Raw genomic sequence first — 21,706 nt, 5'->3', positions numbered from 1 at the left:
TATTGAAGAAATGAATCAAATACAAAATCACCCAAGGTGCATATTTTTGACAAAGAGAATTGTTTAATTGCTAGAGCACAATTATTACCTAATATTGATACATTATAGTAAAATTTACTTAATGCATTTTTCTTCCTTTTTCCTGGAAATACAAAATAAAATGATATTCACAACTAGAACTAAATCATATGTTAGTTTAGCATTAAATTTTGCCTATAATTATGCTTATCTGGAATTCCCATTAATAACCCAAAAATTTAAATTACATTTACGTATTTTGTGTTTCTTTGTAGATATAATGTATGAAGAAAAAACTTTATATAACTAATGTTTTCCAACACTAATTCTTGTTGCCTATTAAGTGCCTATTAAAGTGAAATTTTACTTTCCTTAAATATGAAAATAGTACTAGTTAATCCACTTTGTTTTCAAAAGTATGTGAATCTTAAAGACAGTGATTTATTTCATTTTAAAATTAATTTATACAGAGGTTTACTATTATTCAAGTTAGCGTATATCAGATCATTACAATATTACAGTGGCACATTAATTGTAATGGGAAATTGTTCATAATTTTACTATTTTTAGACTAGTTACATGATAATAGCATGGCCAATATCAAAGAACTTTATTGGGTCGGTTGTAATACATTTTCAGTGGTGTATGTCTGTCATGAATAAAATTCATCCATAAATAAACAAATGTATACAAAGAAGATTATGCAACTTTTGGAACAGTGCGTCAAACACACTTGAATATAAGTGAGGTATTATTATGCATGAGCTACTATATCAAACAATTTAACAAAAATACATTGAACACTTTACAGGTGAATATTATGCAAGTGTGCTACCCGGAGAAAACTTCTGAACAGAGATTTTCCTTACCACTGGGGGAAGCTTCAGGAGGTTTAATATCACTTGCATACAGTCTTAGTAATATATCTTAAGTCTTCATTATGTTATATATCACAGCAGGTCTTTGCTTCTCAGTTCAGCTTATCTAGTACATATCCATCATACCATAGATTCAGATTCACAACCATGAATTTTTTAATTGCACAACATTTCTTGTGCTCTTAGCAAACTGTCAACTGTCTTAACAAAACACCTGATATTACATACAATATCATAGTTTTTTTTTCATATACAAGAAACTGAATGCCAAGAAGAGGCTGATTATTAATTTCATTAATAAGAAAACTATCTTCTTGAACAAAGCATAACATTACATGTCACATTCATATTTAAGAAGCACACACAGTACAATTTGTTCACACACCAAGATTGTCATTTCTATCATTGTCAAATTTCCTTGTAACTGTGTCATATATTATGCTAAACAAAACCTGAGAAAACAGCCTTGTTTCCTTCCCTATTTATTCATGTAATATCAGAATTAGAGGAGAAATGTTTCATTAAATAAAACTACTAGAAAAATAAAGCAAATAGTTCAATTTACTAACTTTGAAAACAAAATGGGAATGCTTATTTTCATAAGCAAATAGTTACAAAACATAACATTGTATGTCACGTTCGGATTCAAAAAATGCAGACAAGAGGCCATATTTTTCATTTCTTTCACTGTCAAAATTCATTGCAACCTTCTTTGAGAACACATATAACTATTACTTTTGTCTACATTTTTATGTATTGTTCTAAACAAGTCCTGAAAAGAATAGCCTCCTTTGATTCCCTCTTTATTTCATTTATTCTTTTTTCTATTTATTTATATATTTTTTAATATTTGTGTATAGTACAAAGTAATCCAATTTGCCAATATGACCACTGATTTTTATATGCAAATCATCATGAAGAAAAAAATAAGATTTCATGCCAATTCAAACAAAAAATACAGATAATAATTGAGTCACATAACAGTTTTGTCATTTTTGCACTGTCGAATTTCTAATACCTTCCACGATCAAATTTCACTGCAACCTTATTTTGGTTTGAAAATCTACCTATTTCATCATAATTGAGCTAAACAAAACCTGAAAAAAAAGCAGCTTGTTGCCCATGCATTATCAAAAAAAAAAAATACATGAAATATACTATAAACTGCTAAAAAAATAAAGCAGTCCCATTTAGTAACTTGAAAAACAAAACATGAACACTTATTTTCGTAAGCATATCAATTTAACAAAACATAACATCACATGTTACATTCAAACTCAAAAAATAGACATAGTTGCACATCAGGCATGTCATTTATTTCATTGTCTAATCCCATTGCAACTTTTTCACTTCATTGGAGAAACATGTGTCATAAATTATGCTAAACAAAATTGAGTGCCTGGTTCCCTTTCACACACTTTACTAAATTTGAAAGTTAAATTGCAGCACTTATTTTTGCTAAGAGCACAAGACTCAATGATAAAGATCAATACCTGAAAAAATATAGTGGTTATAGATTCCTTAGTTATGTTGAATGTCTGGGTCAGGAATCTTCTTTATCCTGTTGAACAACCATAGTTCTACCTGCTAAGCTCACTGTCTGTCCCTGGCTCAGTAGTTTTAATGGAATCGATGTACTAGTATTTGATCCTGTTTTGGGCTGCAGCTGTATTTGGCTCAACACCTAATAGAATGAGAAATATGAAAATAGCTGAACATAAAATGTTGCTAGCTAAAGCAACAAAGTTGATCCATATGTCCCTCCATACAGTCACTGAAAGTGTCTGTTCAGAGTGTCCGTAACTGTACAAGTGCATTTACAAGTGTGTGTGTTGCATGTTGGCATTGGATCTCATAAATATAATATTCCTTTTACTAATATTTGACACTGACCGTAAGTAGTAAAATTCTTCAAGTGTATGTGGCAATGTGAACTTTACAAGAATATTAAAAAGAAAAATTATTATAGATTCAAGATCCAAGTATTACTTCGCATGCAAATCCTACCTGAGAGCTCAGAACTGGTATTTGCTGAAATGTCACAGGCCCTGAAGTTGTCAGATAGGTAATCTGTGGTGTTGCCACCTGTACAGTGCTAGGTGCTGTTGCTACCTGTACTGTGCTGGGTGTAGCAATTCTCACATTTGGTATATTTTGAGAAACTGCAAAAAATAAAAAAATAAATTAATACATAAATAATGATAAAACAAAGATTACTCCAATATGAACAACAAGTATATTATTTTCAACATAACATGCCAGACATGACATGTTTCAAATCCTACACAGTGTAACGGCGATGACGTGTTTCAGTTTACGTCATCCCGCTACATTTCCCATCAGGAAATTCCCTCATCCAGTAAAATTTCCCTTGAGGGTATTTTTCCTTAATGCACAAATCTACCGATAGAGGCATCTGTAATCATCTTGCTACTTCCTCCTCCTGGGTCGCGCAGCAGAAGGAACATTCAGAATTCAGTATTTGGTATTCAGGCATTCAACATTCATTCCTCATCAAGTTAACAGCCAGCAGTATCAAACTCGATCCACTTCAATACATTTTCTTTGTAGAGTATTTTCTACCATCGTAACAAACTTGTACATTTTGATTTGGTAAATTAACATTATGTTTACCGTACTTTTGAGTGTTTATACAAGTGGTGTTTTACAAATCTTGAAACACATACATTCCTTAATAACGATCGCCAGCATGGAGTACTACGTTTAATGGATTTTTTGCATGTCGAAAGAAAAATACTGTTTTCCAGTTCACTGATCCACGCAATTCGAAGGTCGATAACAAGAACTCACCTCGAGGCTGAAAGCAGTAGACAGAAGTTGGCCAAGCTGTTTCCCAAGGTGTTTTTGACTGGACCTATTATACTCGTCAGTTGCTACACATAATGTTGTTCATTAGCAGCAACCAAAACTGCAAGTAAGGTATGTACAAACTGTGATTTTGAGAATAATTAGTGCATCGAATTTCGGCCTTGAACAAGCTGTAGTACAAGTGTGTGTGTCAGAAACTATTAATTGCTGACCACTAAAAATGACATGCCTTAAATAACTAGTATCACAACCAAAGTGTTGATAAAGTTCCCTTCTCGCATTTTACTGGATTTGTTAGTAAAATGTCTAGAACGTGAAACTATCATAAGCATACTTTCAGTGATATGATTCTTTTATGAAAGATACAATTGATAATGAGAAACACGATTAAGTCAAACGAGATAAGAGAGACACGTTGCGAGTTCCACCCCCTTTTTCCTTCTTAAGCAATTAATGATTGATTACCAAACACATCTAGTAGTGTTAAGATTACGTCCGGCAGAGAAACTAGTTATTGCATACGTAAATTTTAATGTGTGGTATTGAACCATTTTTAAATCTTCTAATTAACCTGGATTGCATAGTTGAGAGACCTATTACATTGACATGAAGAGGCAGTTTTAGATGTTTGTGTATTTTGTTGTTCTGCCTTACCATATAAATTTTAACTTGTTACAAAAGGACCTAAAATCAGCAGATAATTTTACAATTGAATCCACGTTGAAACATAATAGTAATTTGTACAAATTGTGTTATTCAGTTTAATGTTTTTAAGGTACAATAAATCGTTGGAATCTGACACATGATATTTCTCTGGAGTGAGATTGTAGTGGTTGTAAAAAATAGTCAGTAATGTGTAAGGGGATGGATTTGTGATTGGGCAGCATTGTTCTATTTCAGCCTACTTTGTGTTGTTGTTATCGTGGGAGCTGCAATTTTGTCTTACCAGCAATTAACCCCATAAGAAGCCAAATTTTGTATTCATGGTTCCTCGATAAATTTCCATGGTATTTTTTCCTCTGGGGCATATTTTGGGTAGCATAGCTTCTTGTTTGCATAGATCGAGGAATGACGTTACAACAGTAGAACATACATTTTACATTTTTTTAGGAACATGGGCATGTGGTTGCAACATATGTTGAAAGGAGGAAAAATTCTATATCATGTTGCATCATTGAAACCAGGAAATGGGAGAAAGGGGAAAATATGAAAATTCAGGAACATAGAAATCAGGATTCTACAGTATTAGCTTTGAACCAATTCATCAGTCAACAGTATCAAAAAATATTGGCTACGACTGCATTAGTAAATTCTCCACAACTTTACTGATATTAAATACCTATAACAGCATTTAACTCTCTTGCTGATAAATGGTGGCTACATTAACAACACAAAATTCAAGTATAATTCCCAGTCTCCAGGGGTGGAGGAGGATACTTATTTCAAGGTTAAAATGTTATGGTTATATGTAATGTGTTGACCTCATTTCGGAATAAAAGTTGCAAAAATTCTCAACCATATTTGTTACATATTTTTAAATGTTTTGGATGATCTCTCTCCATACCAAAATGTTTCACATCAGTGGCAAAAATTCATATAGAATTCATTGTGGTACAATTTCCCGCATAATTCCCTACATTTCCATTCAGTAGACAACCTGTGATACACATGAATGTTCCTAAATTTCCCACAATATTGCACCACATTATTTTCCAGCAAGAGGGCATATGGAAACTTTCTACTCCCTCCTCAGGGTGGCCACTCTAGGACCTTGATAAAAATTCACGTATAATTCCATGTTTTCAAGGTGAACTTTCCAAAAATTCAAGGGTACAAGCAGATGTGTTCTCCATTTCACATATTACCACCTCTCACTCCCCCCCCCCACCACAAATATATTAACAATATAAAGGGTCTGTGCAATTCCAGTTTATCCAGAAATTCTAATTCAATTAAACAGAATATTGCAATTTCACATTCTCAAACTCGAATTACATCTACAAACACAAGTCACAAATGTTACGGAATATACTAATCTACGAAAAAATTTAATTTTAAAATAACTTCAAACTCAAATTTACCTAATCAACTTCAGGATATCTTATCTTGCAATAGTCTGTCAGTAGATAGTGCAAAGGACACTAACAAAGTAAAGGAATTGAGAGATTTCAGTTTTATTTTCCACACCGCTTTCCTTTATTTTCCTACCTCAATTAAAATAAAAGCTTAACTGGGAAAAAAACTTGCCTCAGGGCATTAATTAATATATATAAATTGAATGGGATTTGCATTAATGAAAGTTGCAATTTTTCACGTCTACAGAGAAAAATTCACGTAGAATTCACGGATAATTCCCAGAATTCAAGGAACTCCCGATGAGTAGTCACCCTGCTCCTCCTACCCAAAGTAGAATAGGCTGACACATTATATATTTGATGTGACCCTTCTGAACATCTCAGTCGAAATAAGCTCATTCACCATCCAGGAGCCATTCATTGTCCAGGAAAATTGCTATCTACATAAGAAAACAAAGAAACCTTTTAGTGACTGAAAGTCCCCACTTAAACAATCTTCTAGTTTTATTCAAGTTGGTGTAGGTTTATGTGTGTGTGTTTTATGAAATTACAAAAAAGCTACAACATAAAGAATGGTTTGAATTTTAATCACACAACTACAGCTTTTATAAAAAATGAGGATTTGGTAAACATTTTCAAGTTTATGTGATGAATACAGTGTGTTTCCAACAGTTGTGCAACACCAACTTTGATTGCTTATAACATGAAAGCTCTAAGAACAAAGAGAGAGAGAATGAAAGCTCCAAGAGATATTTGCATTGGAGTTTCTGCATTATGAAGCCTGGTTTGATTTGATTTGATTTGATATTGTTTATTTTACTTTGCTTTTCTGCCACTTTTGGCTAATCGCGATGATGTGATGAACGAACACTCACAAAGAACACCCAGGCTGGGATTTGAACCCATGACACCTGGTATCATAGCTAACCATTCCACCACGCAGGTCAACTGCTACTGGATGCTCTGTCGAGTTTCTGGATAGGAGGGATCGACATTGAGAATCAACATTGAGATAGTGCAGTAGGTGGGGGATGTTTATGCAAAGCATCCTAGCTGGTGGATGCTTTACAAAAAATTTAACTGAGGTGAAGCATCCCCCTTGTGTTTCCCCCACTTCAAGCAATGCTGCCCATGTCAGTTATTTACTCTTCTCTCAATGGCAAAATTCACATTTCATGGCACACCAGTACAGAAAAAGGCACAAATATTTTTTTTTTTTTTTTTTTGTTTTGGAATTACATTTTTCAATTGTTCACAGAGCGCACACATGTAAATCTACACCAAACATGCAATAAGCAATACCCAAATACCACCATTAATATTTAACTCAAAATTTCATAATACAGTAATACAAGAATGAAAATCTAAGCATAATTCTTAAGCACAATGCCTTTAATGATTGATTGACTTGCATATTTTACTTCACTTTGGCTAATTGCAAAGTTGAGGAGTGATACGACATGATGAAGGGATGCTCACCCAGGACCCTTGACATCGTAGTGAACTGTGCTAACCACTCTACTATGGAAGTCACAGCAAAAAGGTTATATCTGAGAGTATATGATTTCTCATATTTATTTTTTAAAATTTTCAACAGTAATTAGTGTAACATCTTAATATTTTAATGGACTCAAACTTCTTATAAATACACATCAAATATTACACAACGGTTGCTTTGTAATTGTAATGGAACAATTTGAATTAAATGTTCATTCTATTAGAAAACAAAGTTCTCAAGCCCCACCTTGTTGTTCTCTCTCAGTATTTTCTTCAATATACTAGTTCTAGTGCTAGAAATTCAGTCAAGTACAAAAGGCAGTTTAAGGAAACAGGAAGGTCAGTCTTTTAACAAGGATGTTGACAATGACATTATCATTGAATAATTCCCAATAACATAACATTTCTATTGCCAATACCTAAAATGCCATGATTATTATTGAAAAATCTCCAGGATTGAACTGAAATATCCAAAATACTTCCCTGCTCCACATTACCACATATTTGAATATTACAACTTTATCTGTAGTTGTGCAGAAATATTTTGCTAGCATTATGCATAAGCTTATAAACATTAGGGATGGAGTGATATGAAATTTGTGCTGATACTGAGATAAAATTTCCTGATATTGTACTGAACTGACATAAAAATGCAGATGTTTCATTGTGAACCTGGATGGATCATTTATGCCCATAATTAATGTGTGTAACCAGGTAATCACAATAAGTTTTGCACACAGAAGAACTGTCTATTTGACATTTACTGTCCAAACATAGGGTATATTATTATTACTGTGGGCATATAATTGATAAATAAATAAAATAGGCTAATTTTGCACCAAGTTATAGGTGTCTATAGAAATATTGGATTGACAAAATTATCAGCAATTTTATTGAGAGATCATCAGTATGTCTATACATCATCTGATACTGATATGGTACCAATTAATCTGTCCAATCCCCCATTTCTGTTTAAGCAGATGACAATTCTGTGAGAGATGCTAAATGCTCGAATATAATTACTACACAGAAAAATTGCACCTCATTTAAAAGTGACATAATTACACAGAAAAATTGCACATCATTTAAAAGTGACAATCATACTACTTATAAATTAATGCAACACTATTTTACAATAAAAATATCCGTGGTCTGGCATTTATGTAAATAATAAAGGGTTGGATATCAGTATTGGTTTGATTCATATTACATATATATATGTAAAAGAAAACAAAGAAAGTGGAGTCCTGAGTTTTCCACTTTATGCACAGACAAACTAATGTAGACTGGACCTACAGGTTAAAGTGGGATCCAAACCATAATATGGCTTCACCAAGTATTGAACCAGGGACCCCTGATTACCACTATGCCATTGGGGAGGCCTGAACTTGTATACAGAAAATGGTAAATTAAGTTTTAAATTAATTTTAATGTTATTAATTAATATTTAATTTTAAATATTAAATTCTACTAGATAATAAATCAAGACACTCACTATTTACACTCATGATTCTATTTCCTATATACAGGCTGTCTCACCTAACTCTGCGACCTCAAAAATTTTCAAAATGAAACAAAATGTCAAAAATCGAGTTGTGCAGGCATGTACCCATGTCAGGGTCTCACACAATGGGAGAGTATGCACAATCCAGAATATTAAAAAAATATCACTTTCAACTGAAAGTTACATTTTTTTTAATGGAACATGTATGTGTTTCTAGCAAACTGGAAACTAGAGGTACAATTTGTGAGAACAGAATTGGTTTCACTTTCCAAAACAAAATTACAAGTGGCCTAGAGCTCAAATAAACGTCATGTTTGTAACGTACATATAGCACAGAAAATTCACTCACAAATCATCAGTAACGTCTTATTTGATGAAACTGTGTCACTTCAGCAGATGTTCAAAGTGACCACCGGTTGCATCAATACACTTGTGGAGACAGTGGACAAGTGAGCGTTGCACAGATTGTAGTGTTTCTCAAGATATTGCCACACATGCCGCAGTAATATGCTGATTCATTTTCTCTAGTGTCATTGGGACTTCCTGATAGACTCTATCTTTCACTGCGCCCCTTAGAAAGTAGTCTAATGGCGACAAGTCGGGGGACCAAGCTGGCCATCCCACAGGACCACCCCGTCCTATCCACTGATTTGGAAACTTTGCATCCACAACTTCTCTGGAACCACGTGCGAAGTGTGCGGGGCACCCATCATACTGGGACCACATTGATAGACTGGTTTCCAATGCCACGTCCTCCATGAGAAGGGGTAGAGTGTCTTGAAGAAATAATGTGTATCGCTGTCCGTTTAATGTTCCCTGATAAAAATAGGGACTTACAATGTGGTTGCCAATGATACCGCACCAAACATTGACACTCCACTGTCATTGATGAGCAACCTCGGGAAGCCAGTGAGGATTTTGCATGGATCAGTAGTGCATGTTCCTCAAATTCACATTACCGTGATTTGTAAACGAAGCTTCATCCGTAAACAAAATATTACTTAGGAATGCATTATTATCTTGCAACTGCTGAAGTGCAAAATGAAAGAATACAATGCGGGGTTGAAAGTCATTCCCGTACAGTTCCTGATACGAATGAAACTTATGCCTTTGCAAAATTCTCCACACACTACTGTGGCTTATTCCAGAACAGCGTTCAATCTGTCGTACACTCACCTGCAGATTGTGAGCTACAGCAGCCAGAACAGATATTTCGTTTCAGTTGTTAGTTGCTGTGTTTGTACGTTGACACTTTCTGGGAGCCCAGCTTCCTGTTTCGACGGGACTTGTGCAGATGTTGGCAATGGTACGAGGTGAAGGGCACCGTTGATCTGGGTAGCATTCAGCGTACAATGTCACAGCTGTGGTTGTATTCTGTGACATTCACCGTAAATTAAAATAATGTCTAGTTAGTAGTGGTATTGATGATATTATAAACTCAAGAAAGTATGAACCCCCCTCAAGCAGAATTGTCTACACTTAAACCTAGCTCAACATGCCCATATGAGCTTTTTGCTCAAGTGTAGTACCCCCTCTAATCCAAGATTTTTGTAAAAAAGCCCTCATGGATTCCATGAGAAAGTATGACCCCCCTCAGATTGATGTGCCTATACTTACAAAAGGCACTTCTGTGAGATTGCTGTCCATAATCCTGTCAAAAATATGCTTTTTTTGATATTGTATGATATCTTAAGTATAGTAACTGCTATAGTGCCCTAACATGTATAGATTTCAAAATTCTGTTAATATTGCACTTTTCAGAAAATTCTATTTATAAAAGTTAGGTATTTACAGCTTAAATATTGCATATATCAGGAAAATTATATAGACAAAAAATGTAGAGAATCATGCCTAGAATATGTCTACAAAATTTCAAGTCTCTAGTACTGATAGTTTTTGAAAAAATCTCAAATTCAAAAAATTATCGATTTTTTAACAAAACTTCTAAACAGCTTCTAGATTTCAAATATGCAACCCCTATGCACCTATCTTGAAAAATAGGCAAGTTATTCAAGATCTAGAGAACAACAAGATATTTTGAAAAATTTATAGAGATCAAAAAGTTGCATCTTGAAATGCCCATGAGAAATCACCAAACCCCATGTCTCTAGGATTCATGGTTCCAGAGATAGTCAAAATTATTGTTAATATTGCATTTTTCAGAAAATTCTATTTATAGAACAGACATAAATCAGAGATTTACAGCTTAAATATTACATATATCAGGAAAATTATAGAGATAAAAAATGTAGAGAATTATGCCTAGAATATGCCTACAAAATTTCAAGTCTCCAGTACTGATAGTTTTTGAAAAAATCTCAAATTCAAAAAATTATCGATTTTTTAACAAAACTTCTAAACAGCCTCTAGATTTCAAATATGCAACCCCCATGCCTCTATCTTGAAAAATAGGCAAGTTATTCAAGATCTAGAGAACAACAAGATATTTTGAAAAATTTATAGAGATCAAAAAGTTGCATCTTGAAATGCCCAGGCCAAAGCAACAAACCCCATGTCTCTAGCATTCATGGTTAAAGAGATAATCAAAATCCAAAAAATTATCGATTTTTCAAAATTTGAGTATGTTGCTCTGGGGGCCATGCAGAGTCACCCCCATAAATATAATTGGCCTAGGATCAAAACTAGTGAAAATTGCAAAAATAAAATAATCGATTTTTTCAAAATTTCAGTATGTTGCTCTGGGGGCCATGCAGAGTCACCCCCATAAATATAATTATTCTAGGATCAAAATTAGTGACAGAATAGAGAAACAAAAATTATAATAGGGCTTGGATACAGCTACCAGCTATTATATTTTTATTTTGAACACAGTACTTAAAACTAAGCCAAGATGCACCCCTACCCACCCCCACCCCCACCCCCACACACCCATACCTACCCCCACCCATACCCACATCCATACATATTTACTTCCCAGTCCAGTTCTATTGCATCATGTTGTGCAATATTAATTGATTAAATGCTTATGACATAATGTGATGATGTGGTGTTTCCTGATTGGTTTAAATAAGCAGAATTCCTATTGGCTCTGTAAATCTATATAAGCCAGGGCACAGTGCAGATTCTTCACCATTGCTGGATCGGCAGTGGAACCCACAAGTGGGGGGCAGAACCTGAACAGGCTCCACCAAAGTATAGGAGAATTGAAGCATATAATTTGGCGGAATAACCCAAGTAAGGTCATAGAAACAATATACATTGATACAATAAAAGCCAAATTTTTGGCAAAAAGAGGGGAAAAAAGGGCCTGCGGCACGGCCAGTTCCACTGCCCGGATCAATACTCGGGGCAGTTCCTCAAATTCCCGCACCGAGGAGCTGCGGCACGGCCAGTTCCACTGCCCGGATCAATACTCGGGGCAGTTCCTCAAATTCCCGCACCGAGGAGCTGCGGCATGGCCAGTTCCTCTGCACGGATCAATACTCGGGGCAGTTCCTCAAATTCCCGCACCGAGGAGCTGCGGCACGGCCAGTTCCACTGCACTGATCAATACTCGGGGCAGTTCCTCAAATTCCCGCACCGAGGAGCTGCGGCACGGCCAGTTCCACTGCCCGGATCAATACTCGGGGCAGTTCCTCAAATTCCCGCACCGAGGAGCTGCGGCACGGCCAGTTCCACTGCCCGGATCAATACTCGGGGCAGTTCCTCAAATTCCCGCACCGAGGAGCTGCGGCACGGCCAGTTCCACTGCCCGGATCAATACTCGGGGCAGTTCCTCAAATTCTCGCACCGAGGAGCTGCGGCACGGCCAGTTCCACTGCCCGGATCAATACTCGGGGCAGTTCCTCAGATTCCCGCCCCGAGGAGTTGTGGGATCAATATTCCCCGCCCGGGCAGTTCTATTCCCGCCAAAGTGGTTCCTAAATACAATATCTCAAGAACTAATTGACATAGAGCTATGCAGTTTTTTTGTCTGCACTGAACCCAACTGATATTTTTTATCCAGTATAGAGTTTTGATTTGAACCCCAAGAAATTTTATATAAATACCAAAGCCAAAAATATTAACACACACACACACACATACAAAATATACAAAGCACACAGCTGAACCCAACTGATATTTTTATCCAGCATAGAATTTTGAATTGAAGCCCAGGAAATATATATAATAAACCAATAACAAAAATGCCGAATCAAAAATATTGCAATCAGTGCAATAAAAATATTATCACAAAAATATGCCCCAAATGCCATAGAGAATATAGCATTCAATACTTCACATATAAACATACAGATACTTCTTCTGCACAGTCATCAATATTTCCAAACAAAATTGATTGGAAATATTTGTGTGATTGCCCTGTATAGTTTGGATTGCAAGGCTAAGTTTTGCAATTTTCTAGACCAGGAACTTGACCCTGTGCACCAGAAACAGGCTCTCCACAAATTATGTGAACATCATGGAGCACACAATACATTTTACAATTGAGAATCTCAATTTAAATTCAGGAACAAGAGATTTGGATTTGATGTGTCTGGAAATATTGAATCTTGAATCAACCTGCAAACAATATTACATGTTAGGCTGGGCTATTTCAACAGCAGTAAATATTTACCAAATGTTTCAATGTTAAAAAACAATCAGAATAATATCTTCCAGGAAATATAGATACCTGAACATGCAAACATATTTTGAAAGAAGAAACATTGCAAGATATATAAAATCAGACCACCTGTTGGATTGTTTTAGGGAAAAATTTGAAAATCTATCAGAGTATGATTTTTTTAAAGTGCAAAATGAAACAGAAGCAAGATGGGTACTTGACAGTGATGTTGGGTTTGGATATGTGAGCATAGAATTGGGTTCTGAATATGATGATTTTGAATCCAATACATACTGGCATAGAATTGATGCATACCTGTTGCATTGTTATTGGGGAAAATATGTTGCTTTTTTTACAAAAAGTACTTCAAGTTTAGAAAAATTTAGGTTTTACAAATTTTTCCATGATCATAGAATTTATACAAACAGCAGGTGGCCTGTTGATGACATAACATGGGACACAACAATTTCCATACTTGATGAGGCAGGAAAATTGGATGGTTTATATTTTAATGAGTTGATTATGTACCTGCTTAAAAACAATATCAATTCTGGCTCCTTCAATACAAGATGGATTTAAATAATTAGAGTTTTTACACAAAATATTTTTGTAGATGGAACCTCTACCAGATTATAATCTATTCTATGGAGATTATGTTTATACAGGCCCATATGTTGCAGAGTATCGGTACAGGAACAAGATTGAAGTGTTTGTAACAAAGGAGCCTGAAAAGTACAGACACATAAAATCCATAAAACATCTCATACATCCAAATTGTTGTAGGTTGTCATATCTTATAGAGGTTTGTTCTGAGTACAATTATGAACAGCTCTGCTGCATGTTGTGATGATGAATATCTAGTCCCTAAACCTAACAGAGCTGTGCAGTGATGTTGTTATTGGGAACAGGATTCAAATCCTGCACAGATTTATGGATAGGAGTGAAGAATTAATTTTTGCCATGAAATTATATCTAGATCCCTGTGCAATAATGCTGTTATTGGGAACAGGATTCAAATCCTACACAGATACAGATTCTTGCTGAGCTTAATAGGTGATTGTCTGCTGTTATTAGGTACAAAATTCAATTACACAGACACAGATATAATATCTAGATAAATAATAATGCATACAGAACTGTGGTTTCTATAAATCTATACTCAGCTGTGCGGTGATGCTGTTATTGGGAACAAGATTCAAATCCCACACAGAAACAGATTTTTGCTGGGCTTAGAACTATTATGGATAGGTGATTGCCATGAAATAATATCCCTATACTTGACAGAGCTGTGCAGTGATGCTGTTATTGGGAATAATTTTAACAGAGCTGTGGTTTCCATAAATTTATACTCAATATCCTTATACTTGACAGAGCTGTGTAGTGATGCTGTTATTGGAACAGGATTCAAATATACAGATTTTTGTTAAACTTAGAACTATGCCATGAACAAAACTGTGCGGTGATATAATTATTGGGAACAAGCTTCAAATCCCCGCACAAATACAGATTCTTGCTGAGCTTAGAGTGAAGATACCAGTGATATAATTATTGGGAACAGGATTCAAATTTTGGAACTATTATGGATAGGTCATTACCATGAAGATACTCAATATTTTTGTTATTAGGTATATTATTTCATTCAATTCTTCACCTCCATATCTATAACATCTCTGTGTAATTCCATAACAGTTCCATGATCAGCTCACAAACAAATCTCATCTAACAGTTCCATAACAGTTCCATGCTCAGCTCTGTGTCTGTGTGAGGCAAGCACAGCTCTGTTAGAGATAGGGATTAAAAATTATTTCATTCTTCACAAATAAATCTCATCTAACAGTTCCATGCTCAGCTCTGTCTGTGTGGGGATTTGTGCCTAATAACATCAAAAACAACACAGCTCTGTTAGTTCAATTCTTCACATCCATATCCATAACATCTCTGTGTAATTCCATAACAGTTCCATGCTCAGCTCTGTGTCTATGTAGAGCAGATAGGGATATTATATAAATTTAAAAATTATTTCATTCTTCACAAACAAATCTCTTCTAACAATTCCATAGCAGTTCCATGCTCAGCTTGTATCTGTGTGAGATTTATACAGCAACATTAGAGACAGAGTAGATGGGTATAAATATTATTTTATTCAATTCTTCACCTCCATATCCATAACAGCTCTGTGTTTATAATAGATCTTCACATGTAACAATTCCCATAACAGTTCCTGTGTGGGATTTGTACAGAGCACAGCTCTGAGATAGGGACTAACAGTTAGGGTATAATTAATTCTTCACATCTAACAACTATAACAATTCCTCCTATCTATTGAGTGTCTAGATGTTATTTCATCCCTATGCCATGACAGTTTCAACTCTGTATTTGTGTGGGATTTAAAGCTTGTCCAATTCTTCACATCTCCCAATGTGTGGTATGAAATTGTGTTTTTTGCCAAAAAAAAATCTCAGCATGGCCCTGTGTCTGTGTGAGATTTGAGGCCTGTTCCCGGTATAGGTAGATTTGAAATAGGATCTGTGCCTCCCGGCTTGAGAAGAAAGGGACTATGCATATTGTTTTGAGGTGGGATCTGAATCTCAGCAAAAGCCCTAATCACAGCTCCGCTGTGTCAGGGATCATAATTGATAGGATATAATTGTATTCAGAACAAACCCCCCTATAAGATATGATAATTTTCAAGCTCTGCTGTTACAAACACTTCCCTGTATACATACTGGGCTATCACTATAATAATATTTGCCACATGTTCTGTGATTATAAGTAATCTTGTAATAATTATTCCTGTCGGTGATAAAAACATTGTTCAATTCTAACTAGTTCAATTCTTCACAATTCCATAACAGTTCCATGCTCAGCTAGCAGATAGGGATATTAAGTATAAATTTAAAAATTATTTCATTCTTCACAAACAAATCTCATCTAACAATTCCATAACAGTTCCATACTCAGCTCTGTGTCTGTGTGAGGCAAGCACAGCTCTGAAACATGATAGGAATATTAAGTATAGATCTAAATTTCATTCTTCACAAACAAATCTCATCTAACAATTCCATAACAGTTCCATGTTCAGCTCTGTGTCTGTGTGAGGCAAGCACAGCTCTGTTAAATATAGGAATATTAAGTATAGATTTAAATTTCATTCTTCACAAACAAATCTCATCTAACAATTCCATAACAGTTCCATGCTCAGCTTTGTGTCTGTGTGGGATTTATACAGCAACATAGCTTTGTTAAAACGTTGAAACGTTTATATAGAAACAATAGGCATTGATTGCCACTTTTCAGACAAGTTTTAAATTCCATACAAATACAGAGTTGAAACTGTCATGGCATAGGGATGAAATAACATCTAGACACTCAATAGATGTGAAGAATTAATTATACCCTAACTGTTAGTCACTATCTCAGAGCTGTGCTCTGTACAAATCCCACACAGACACAGGAACTGTTATGAAGAAATAAAATATTAATATCCCTATCTACACAGACACAGAGCTTTGCTAAGCATGAAACTGTTAAGGGATTTTTTAGATGTAAAGAATAAATTTCACAGAGCTGTTATGGATATGAAGGTGAAGAATTGAATGAAATAATATTTATACCCATCTACTCTGTCTCTAACAAAGCTATGTTGCTGTACAAATCCCACACAGACACAAAGCTGAGCATGGAACTGTTATGGAATTGTTAGATGAGATTTGTTTGTGAAGAATGAAATTTAAATCTATACTTAATATTCCTATATTTAACAGAGCTGTGCTTGCCTCACACAGACACAGAGCTGAACATGGAACTGTTATGGAATTGTTAGATGAGATTTGTTTGTGAAGAATGAAATTTAGATCTATACTTAATATTCCTATCATGTTTCAGAGCTGTGCTTGCCTCACACAGACACAGAGCTGAGTATGGAACTGTTATGGAATTGTTAGATGAGATTTGTTTGTGAAGAATGAAATAATTTTTAAATTTATACTTAATATCCCTATCTGCTAGCTGAGCATGGAACTGTTATGGAATTGTGAAGAATTGAACTAGTTAGAATTGAACAATGTTTTTATCACCGACAGGAATAATTATTACAAGATTACTTATAATCACAGAACATGTGGCCAATATTATTATAGTGATAGCCCAGTATGTATACAGGGAAGTGTTTGTAACAGCAGAGCTTGAAAATTATCATATCTTATAGGGGGGTTTGTTCTGAATACAATTATATCCTATCAATTATGATCCCTGACACAGCAGAGCTGTGATTAGGGCTTTTGCTGAGATTCAGATCCCACCTCAAAACAATATGCATAGTCCCTTTCTTCTCAAGCCGGGAGGCACAGATCCTATTTCAAATCTACCTATACCGGGAACAGGCCTCAAATCTCACACAGACACAGGGCCATGCTGAGATTTTTTTTTGGCAAAAAACACAATTTCATACCACACATTGGGAGATGTGAAGAATTGGACAAGCTTTAAATCCCACACAAATACAGAGTTGAAACTGTCATGGCATAGGGATGAAATAACATCTAGACACTCAATAGATAGGAGGAATTGTTATAGTTGTTAGATGTGAAGAATTAATTATACCCTAAATGTTAGTCCCTATCTCAGAGCTGTGCTCTGTACAAATCCCACACAGGAACTGTTATGAAACTACACAGACACAGAGCCTTGCTGAGCATGAAACTGTTATGGGAATTGTTACATGTGAAGATCTATTATAAACACAGAGCTGTTATGGATATGGAGGTGAAGAATTGAATAAAATAATATTTATACCCATCTACTCTGTCTCTAATGTTGCTGTATAAATCTCACACAGATACAAGCTGAGCATGGAACTGCTATGGAATTGTTAGAAGAGATTTGTTTGTGAAGAATGAAATAATTTTTAAATTTATATAATATCCCTATCTGCTCTACATAGACACAGAGCTGAGCATGGAACTGTTATGGAATTACACAGAGATGTTATGGATATGGATGTGAAGAATTGAACTAACAGAGCTGTGTTGTTTTTGATGTTATTAGGCACAAATCCCCACACAGACAGAGCTGAGCATGGAACTGTTAGATGAGATTTATTTGTGAAGAATGAAATAATTTTTAATCCCTATCTCTAACAGAGCTGTGCTTGCCTCACACAGACACAGAGCTGAGCATGGAACTGTTATGGAACTGTTAGATGAGATTTGTTTGTGAGCTGATCATGGAACTGTTATGGAATTACACAGAGATGTTATAGATATGGAGGTGAAGAATTGAATGAAATAATATTTATACCTAATAACAAAAATATTGAGTATCTTCATGGTAATCACCTATCCATAATAGTTCCAAAATTTGAATCCTGTTCCCAATAATTATATCACTGGTATCTTCACTCTAAGCTCAGCAAGAATCTGTATTTGTGCGGGGATTTAAAGCTTGTTCCCAATAATTATATCACCGCACAGTTTTGTTCATGGCATAGTTCTAAGTTTAACAAAAATCTGTATATTTGAATCCTGTTCCAATAACAGCATCACTACACAGCTCTGTCAAGTATAAGGATATTGAGTATAAATTTATGGAAACCACAGCTCTGTTAAAATTATTCCCAATAACAGCATCACTGCACAGCTCTGTCAAGTATAGGGATATTATTTCATGGCAATCACCTATCCATAATAGTTCTAAGCCCAGCAAAAATCTGTTTCTGTGTGGGATTTGAATCTTGTTCCCAATAACAGCATCACCGCACAGCTGAGTATAGATTTATAGAAACCACAGTTCTGTATGCATTATTATTTATCTAGATATTATATCTGTGTCTGTGTAATTGAATTTTGTACCTAATAACAGCAGACAATCACCTATTAAGCTCAGCAAGAATCTGTATCTGTGTAGGATTTGAATCCTGTTCCCAATAACAGCATTATTGCACAGGGATCTAGATATAATTTCATGGCAAAAATTAATTCTTCACTCCTATCCATAAATCTGTGCAGGATTTGAATCCTGTTCCCAATAACAACATCACTGCACAGCTCTGTTAGGTTTAGGGACTAGATATTCATCATCACAACATGCAGCAGAGCTGTTCATAATTGTACTCAGAACAAACCTCTATAAGATATGACAACCTACAACAATTTGGATGTATGAGATGTTTTATGGATTTTATGTGTCTGTACTTTTCAGGCTCCTTTGTTACAAACACTTCAATCTTGTTCCTGTACCGATACTCTGCAACATATGGGCCTGTATAAACATAATCTCCATAGAATAGATTATAATCTGGTAGAGGTTCCATCTACAAAAATATTTTGTGTAAAAACTCTAATTATTTAAATCCATCTTGTATTGAAGGAGCCAGAATTGATATTGTTTTTAAGCAGGTACATAATCAACTCATTAAAATATAAACCATCCAATTTTCCTGCCTCATCAAGTATGGAAATTGTTGTGTCCCATGTTATGTCATCAACAGGCCACCTGCTGTTTGTATAAATTCTATGATCATGGAAAAATTTGTAAAACCTAAATTTTTCTAAACTTGAAGTACTTTTTGTAAAAAAAGCAACATATTTTCCCCAATAACAATGCAACAGGTATGCATCAATTCTATGCCAGTATGTATTGGATTCAAAATCATCATATTCAGAACCCAATTCTATGCTCACATATCCAAACCCAACATCACTGTCAAGTACCCATCTTGCTTCTGTTTCATTTTGCACTTTAAAAAAATCATACTCTGATAGATTTTCAAATTTTTCCCTAAAACAATCCAACAGGTGGTCTGATTTTATATATCTTGCAATGTTTCTTCTTTCAAAATATGTTTGCATGTTCAGGTATCTATATTTCCTGGAAGATATTATTCTGATTGTTTTTTAACATTGAAACATTTGGTAAATATTTACTGCTGTTGAAATAGCCCAGCCTAACATGTAATATTGTTTGCAGGTTGATTCAAGATTCAATATTTCCAGACACATCAAATCCAAATCTCTTGTTCCTGAATTTAAATTGAGATTCTCAATTGTAAAATGTATTGTGTGCTCCATGATGTTCACATAATTTGTGGAGAGCCTGTTTCTGGTGCACAGGGTCAAGTTCCTGGTCTAGAAAATTGCAAAACTTAGCCTTGCAATCCAAACTATACAGGGCAATCACACAAATATTTCCAATCAATTTTGTTTGGAAATATTGATGACTGTGCAGAAGAAGTATCTGTATGTTTATATGTGAAGTATTGAATGCTATATTCTCTATGGCATTTGGGGCATATTTTTGTGATAATATTTTTATTGCACTGATTGCAATATTTTTGATTCGGCATTTTTGTTATTGGTTTATTATATATATTTCCTGGGCTTCAATTCAAAATTCTATGCTGGATAAAAATATCAGTTGGGTTCAGCTGTGTGCTTTGTATATTTTGTATGTGTGTGTGTGTGTTAATATTTTTGGCTTTGGTATTTATATAAAATTTCTTGGGGTTCAAATCAAAACTCTATACTGGATAAAAAATATCAGTTGGGTTCAGTGCAGACAAAAAAACTGCATAGCTCTATGTCAATTAGTTCTTGAGATATTGTATTTAGGAACCACTTTGGCGGGAATAGAACTGCCCGGGCGGGGAATATTGATCCCACAACTCCTCGGGGCGGGAATCTGAGGAACTGCCCCGAGTATTGATCCGGGCAGTGGAACTGGCCGTGCCGCAGCTCCTCGGTGCGAGAATTTGAGGAACTGCCCCGAGTATTGATCCGGGCAGTGGAACTGGCCGTGCCGCAGCTCCTCGGTGCGGGAATTTGAGGAACTGCCCCGAGTATTGATCCGGGCAGTGGAACTGGCCGTGCCGCAGCTCCTCGGTGCGGGAATTTGAGGAACTGCCCCGAGTATTGATCCGGGCAGTGGAACTGGCCGTGCCGCAGCTCCTCGGTGCAGGAATTTGAGGAACTGCCCCGAGTATTGATCCGTGCAGTGGAACTGGCCGTGCCGCAGCTCCTCGGTGCGGGAATTTGAGGAACTGCCCCGAGTATTGATCCGTGCAGAGGAACTGGCCATGCCGCAGCTCCTCGGTGCGGGAATTTGAGGAACTGCCCCGAGTATTGATCCGGGCAGTGGAACTGGCCGTGCCGCAGCTCCTCGGTGCGGGAATTTGAGGAACTGCCCCGAGTATTGATCCGGGCAGTGGAACTGGCCGTGCCGCAGGCCCTTTTTTCCCCTCTTTTCCCTCTTTTTGCCAAAAATTTGGCTTTTATTGTATCAATGTATATTGTTTCTATGACCTTACTTGGGTTATTCCGCCAAATTATATGCTTCAATTCTC

General features: G+C 35.7%; 1 protein-coding gene across 2 annotated transcripts in view; it reads right to left on the bottom strand.

Moving 5' to 3' along the window:
* Positions 1 to 1,089: 1,089 nt before the first annotated feature.
* LOC145983982 (uncharacterized) overlaps positions 1,090 to 21,706 on the bottom strand; it is a 69,732-nt gene continuing 49,115 nt past the window's right edge. Inside the window, exons 7-8 of one of the 2 annotated variants that reach the window (XM_083117224.1) lie at positions 2,904 to 3,058; positions 1,090 to 2,580 (exon numbers count right to left, since the gene is read on the bottom strand). In XM_083117224.1, the coding sequence (XP_082973350.1) occupies positions 2,440 to 2,580; positions 2,904 to 3,058 (296 nt within the window). In that variant the 3' untranslated portion in view covers positions 1,090 to 2,439. Of the gene's footprint in view, positions 2,581 to 2,903; positions 3,059 to 21,706 lie in introns of those variants that run through there. The other variant, XM_083117225.1, reaches the window with a different exon arrangement.

The sequence above is a fragment of the Lepisma saccharinum genome, chromosome 2 (assembly GCF_977018435.1).
Source record: "Lepisma saccharinum chromosome 2, izLepSacc3.1, whole genome shotgun sequence".
Classification (NCBI taxonomy): Eukaryota; Metazoa; Arthropoda; class Insecta; order Zygentoma; family Lepismatidae; genus Lepisma; species Lepisma saccharinum.
This window is presented reverse-complemented; position numbering and strand designations above follow the sequence as displayed.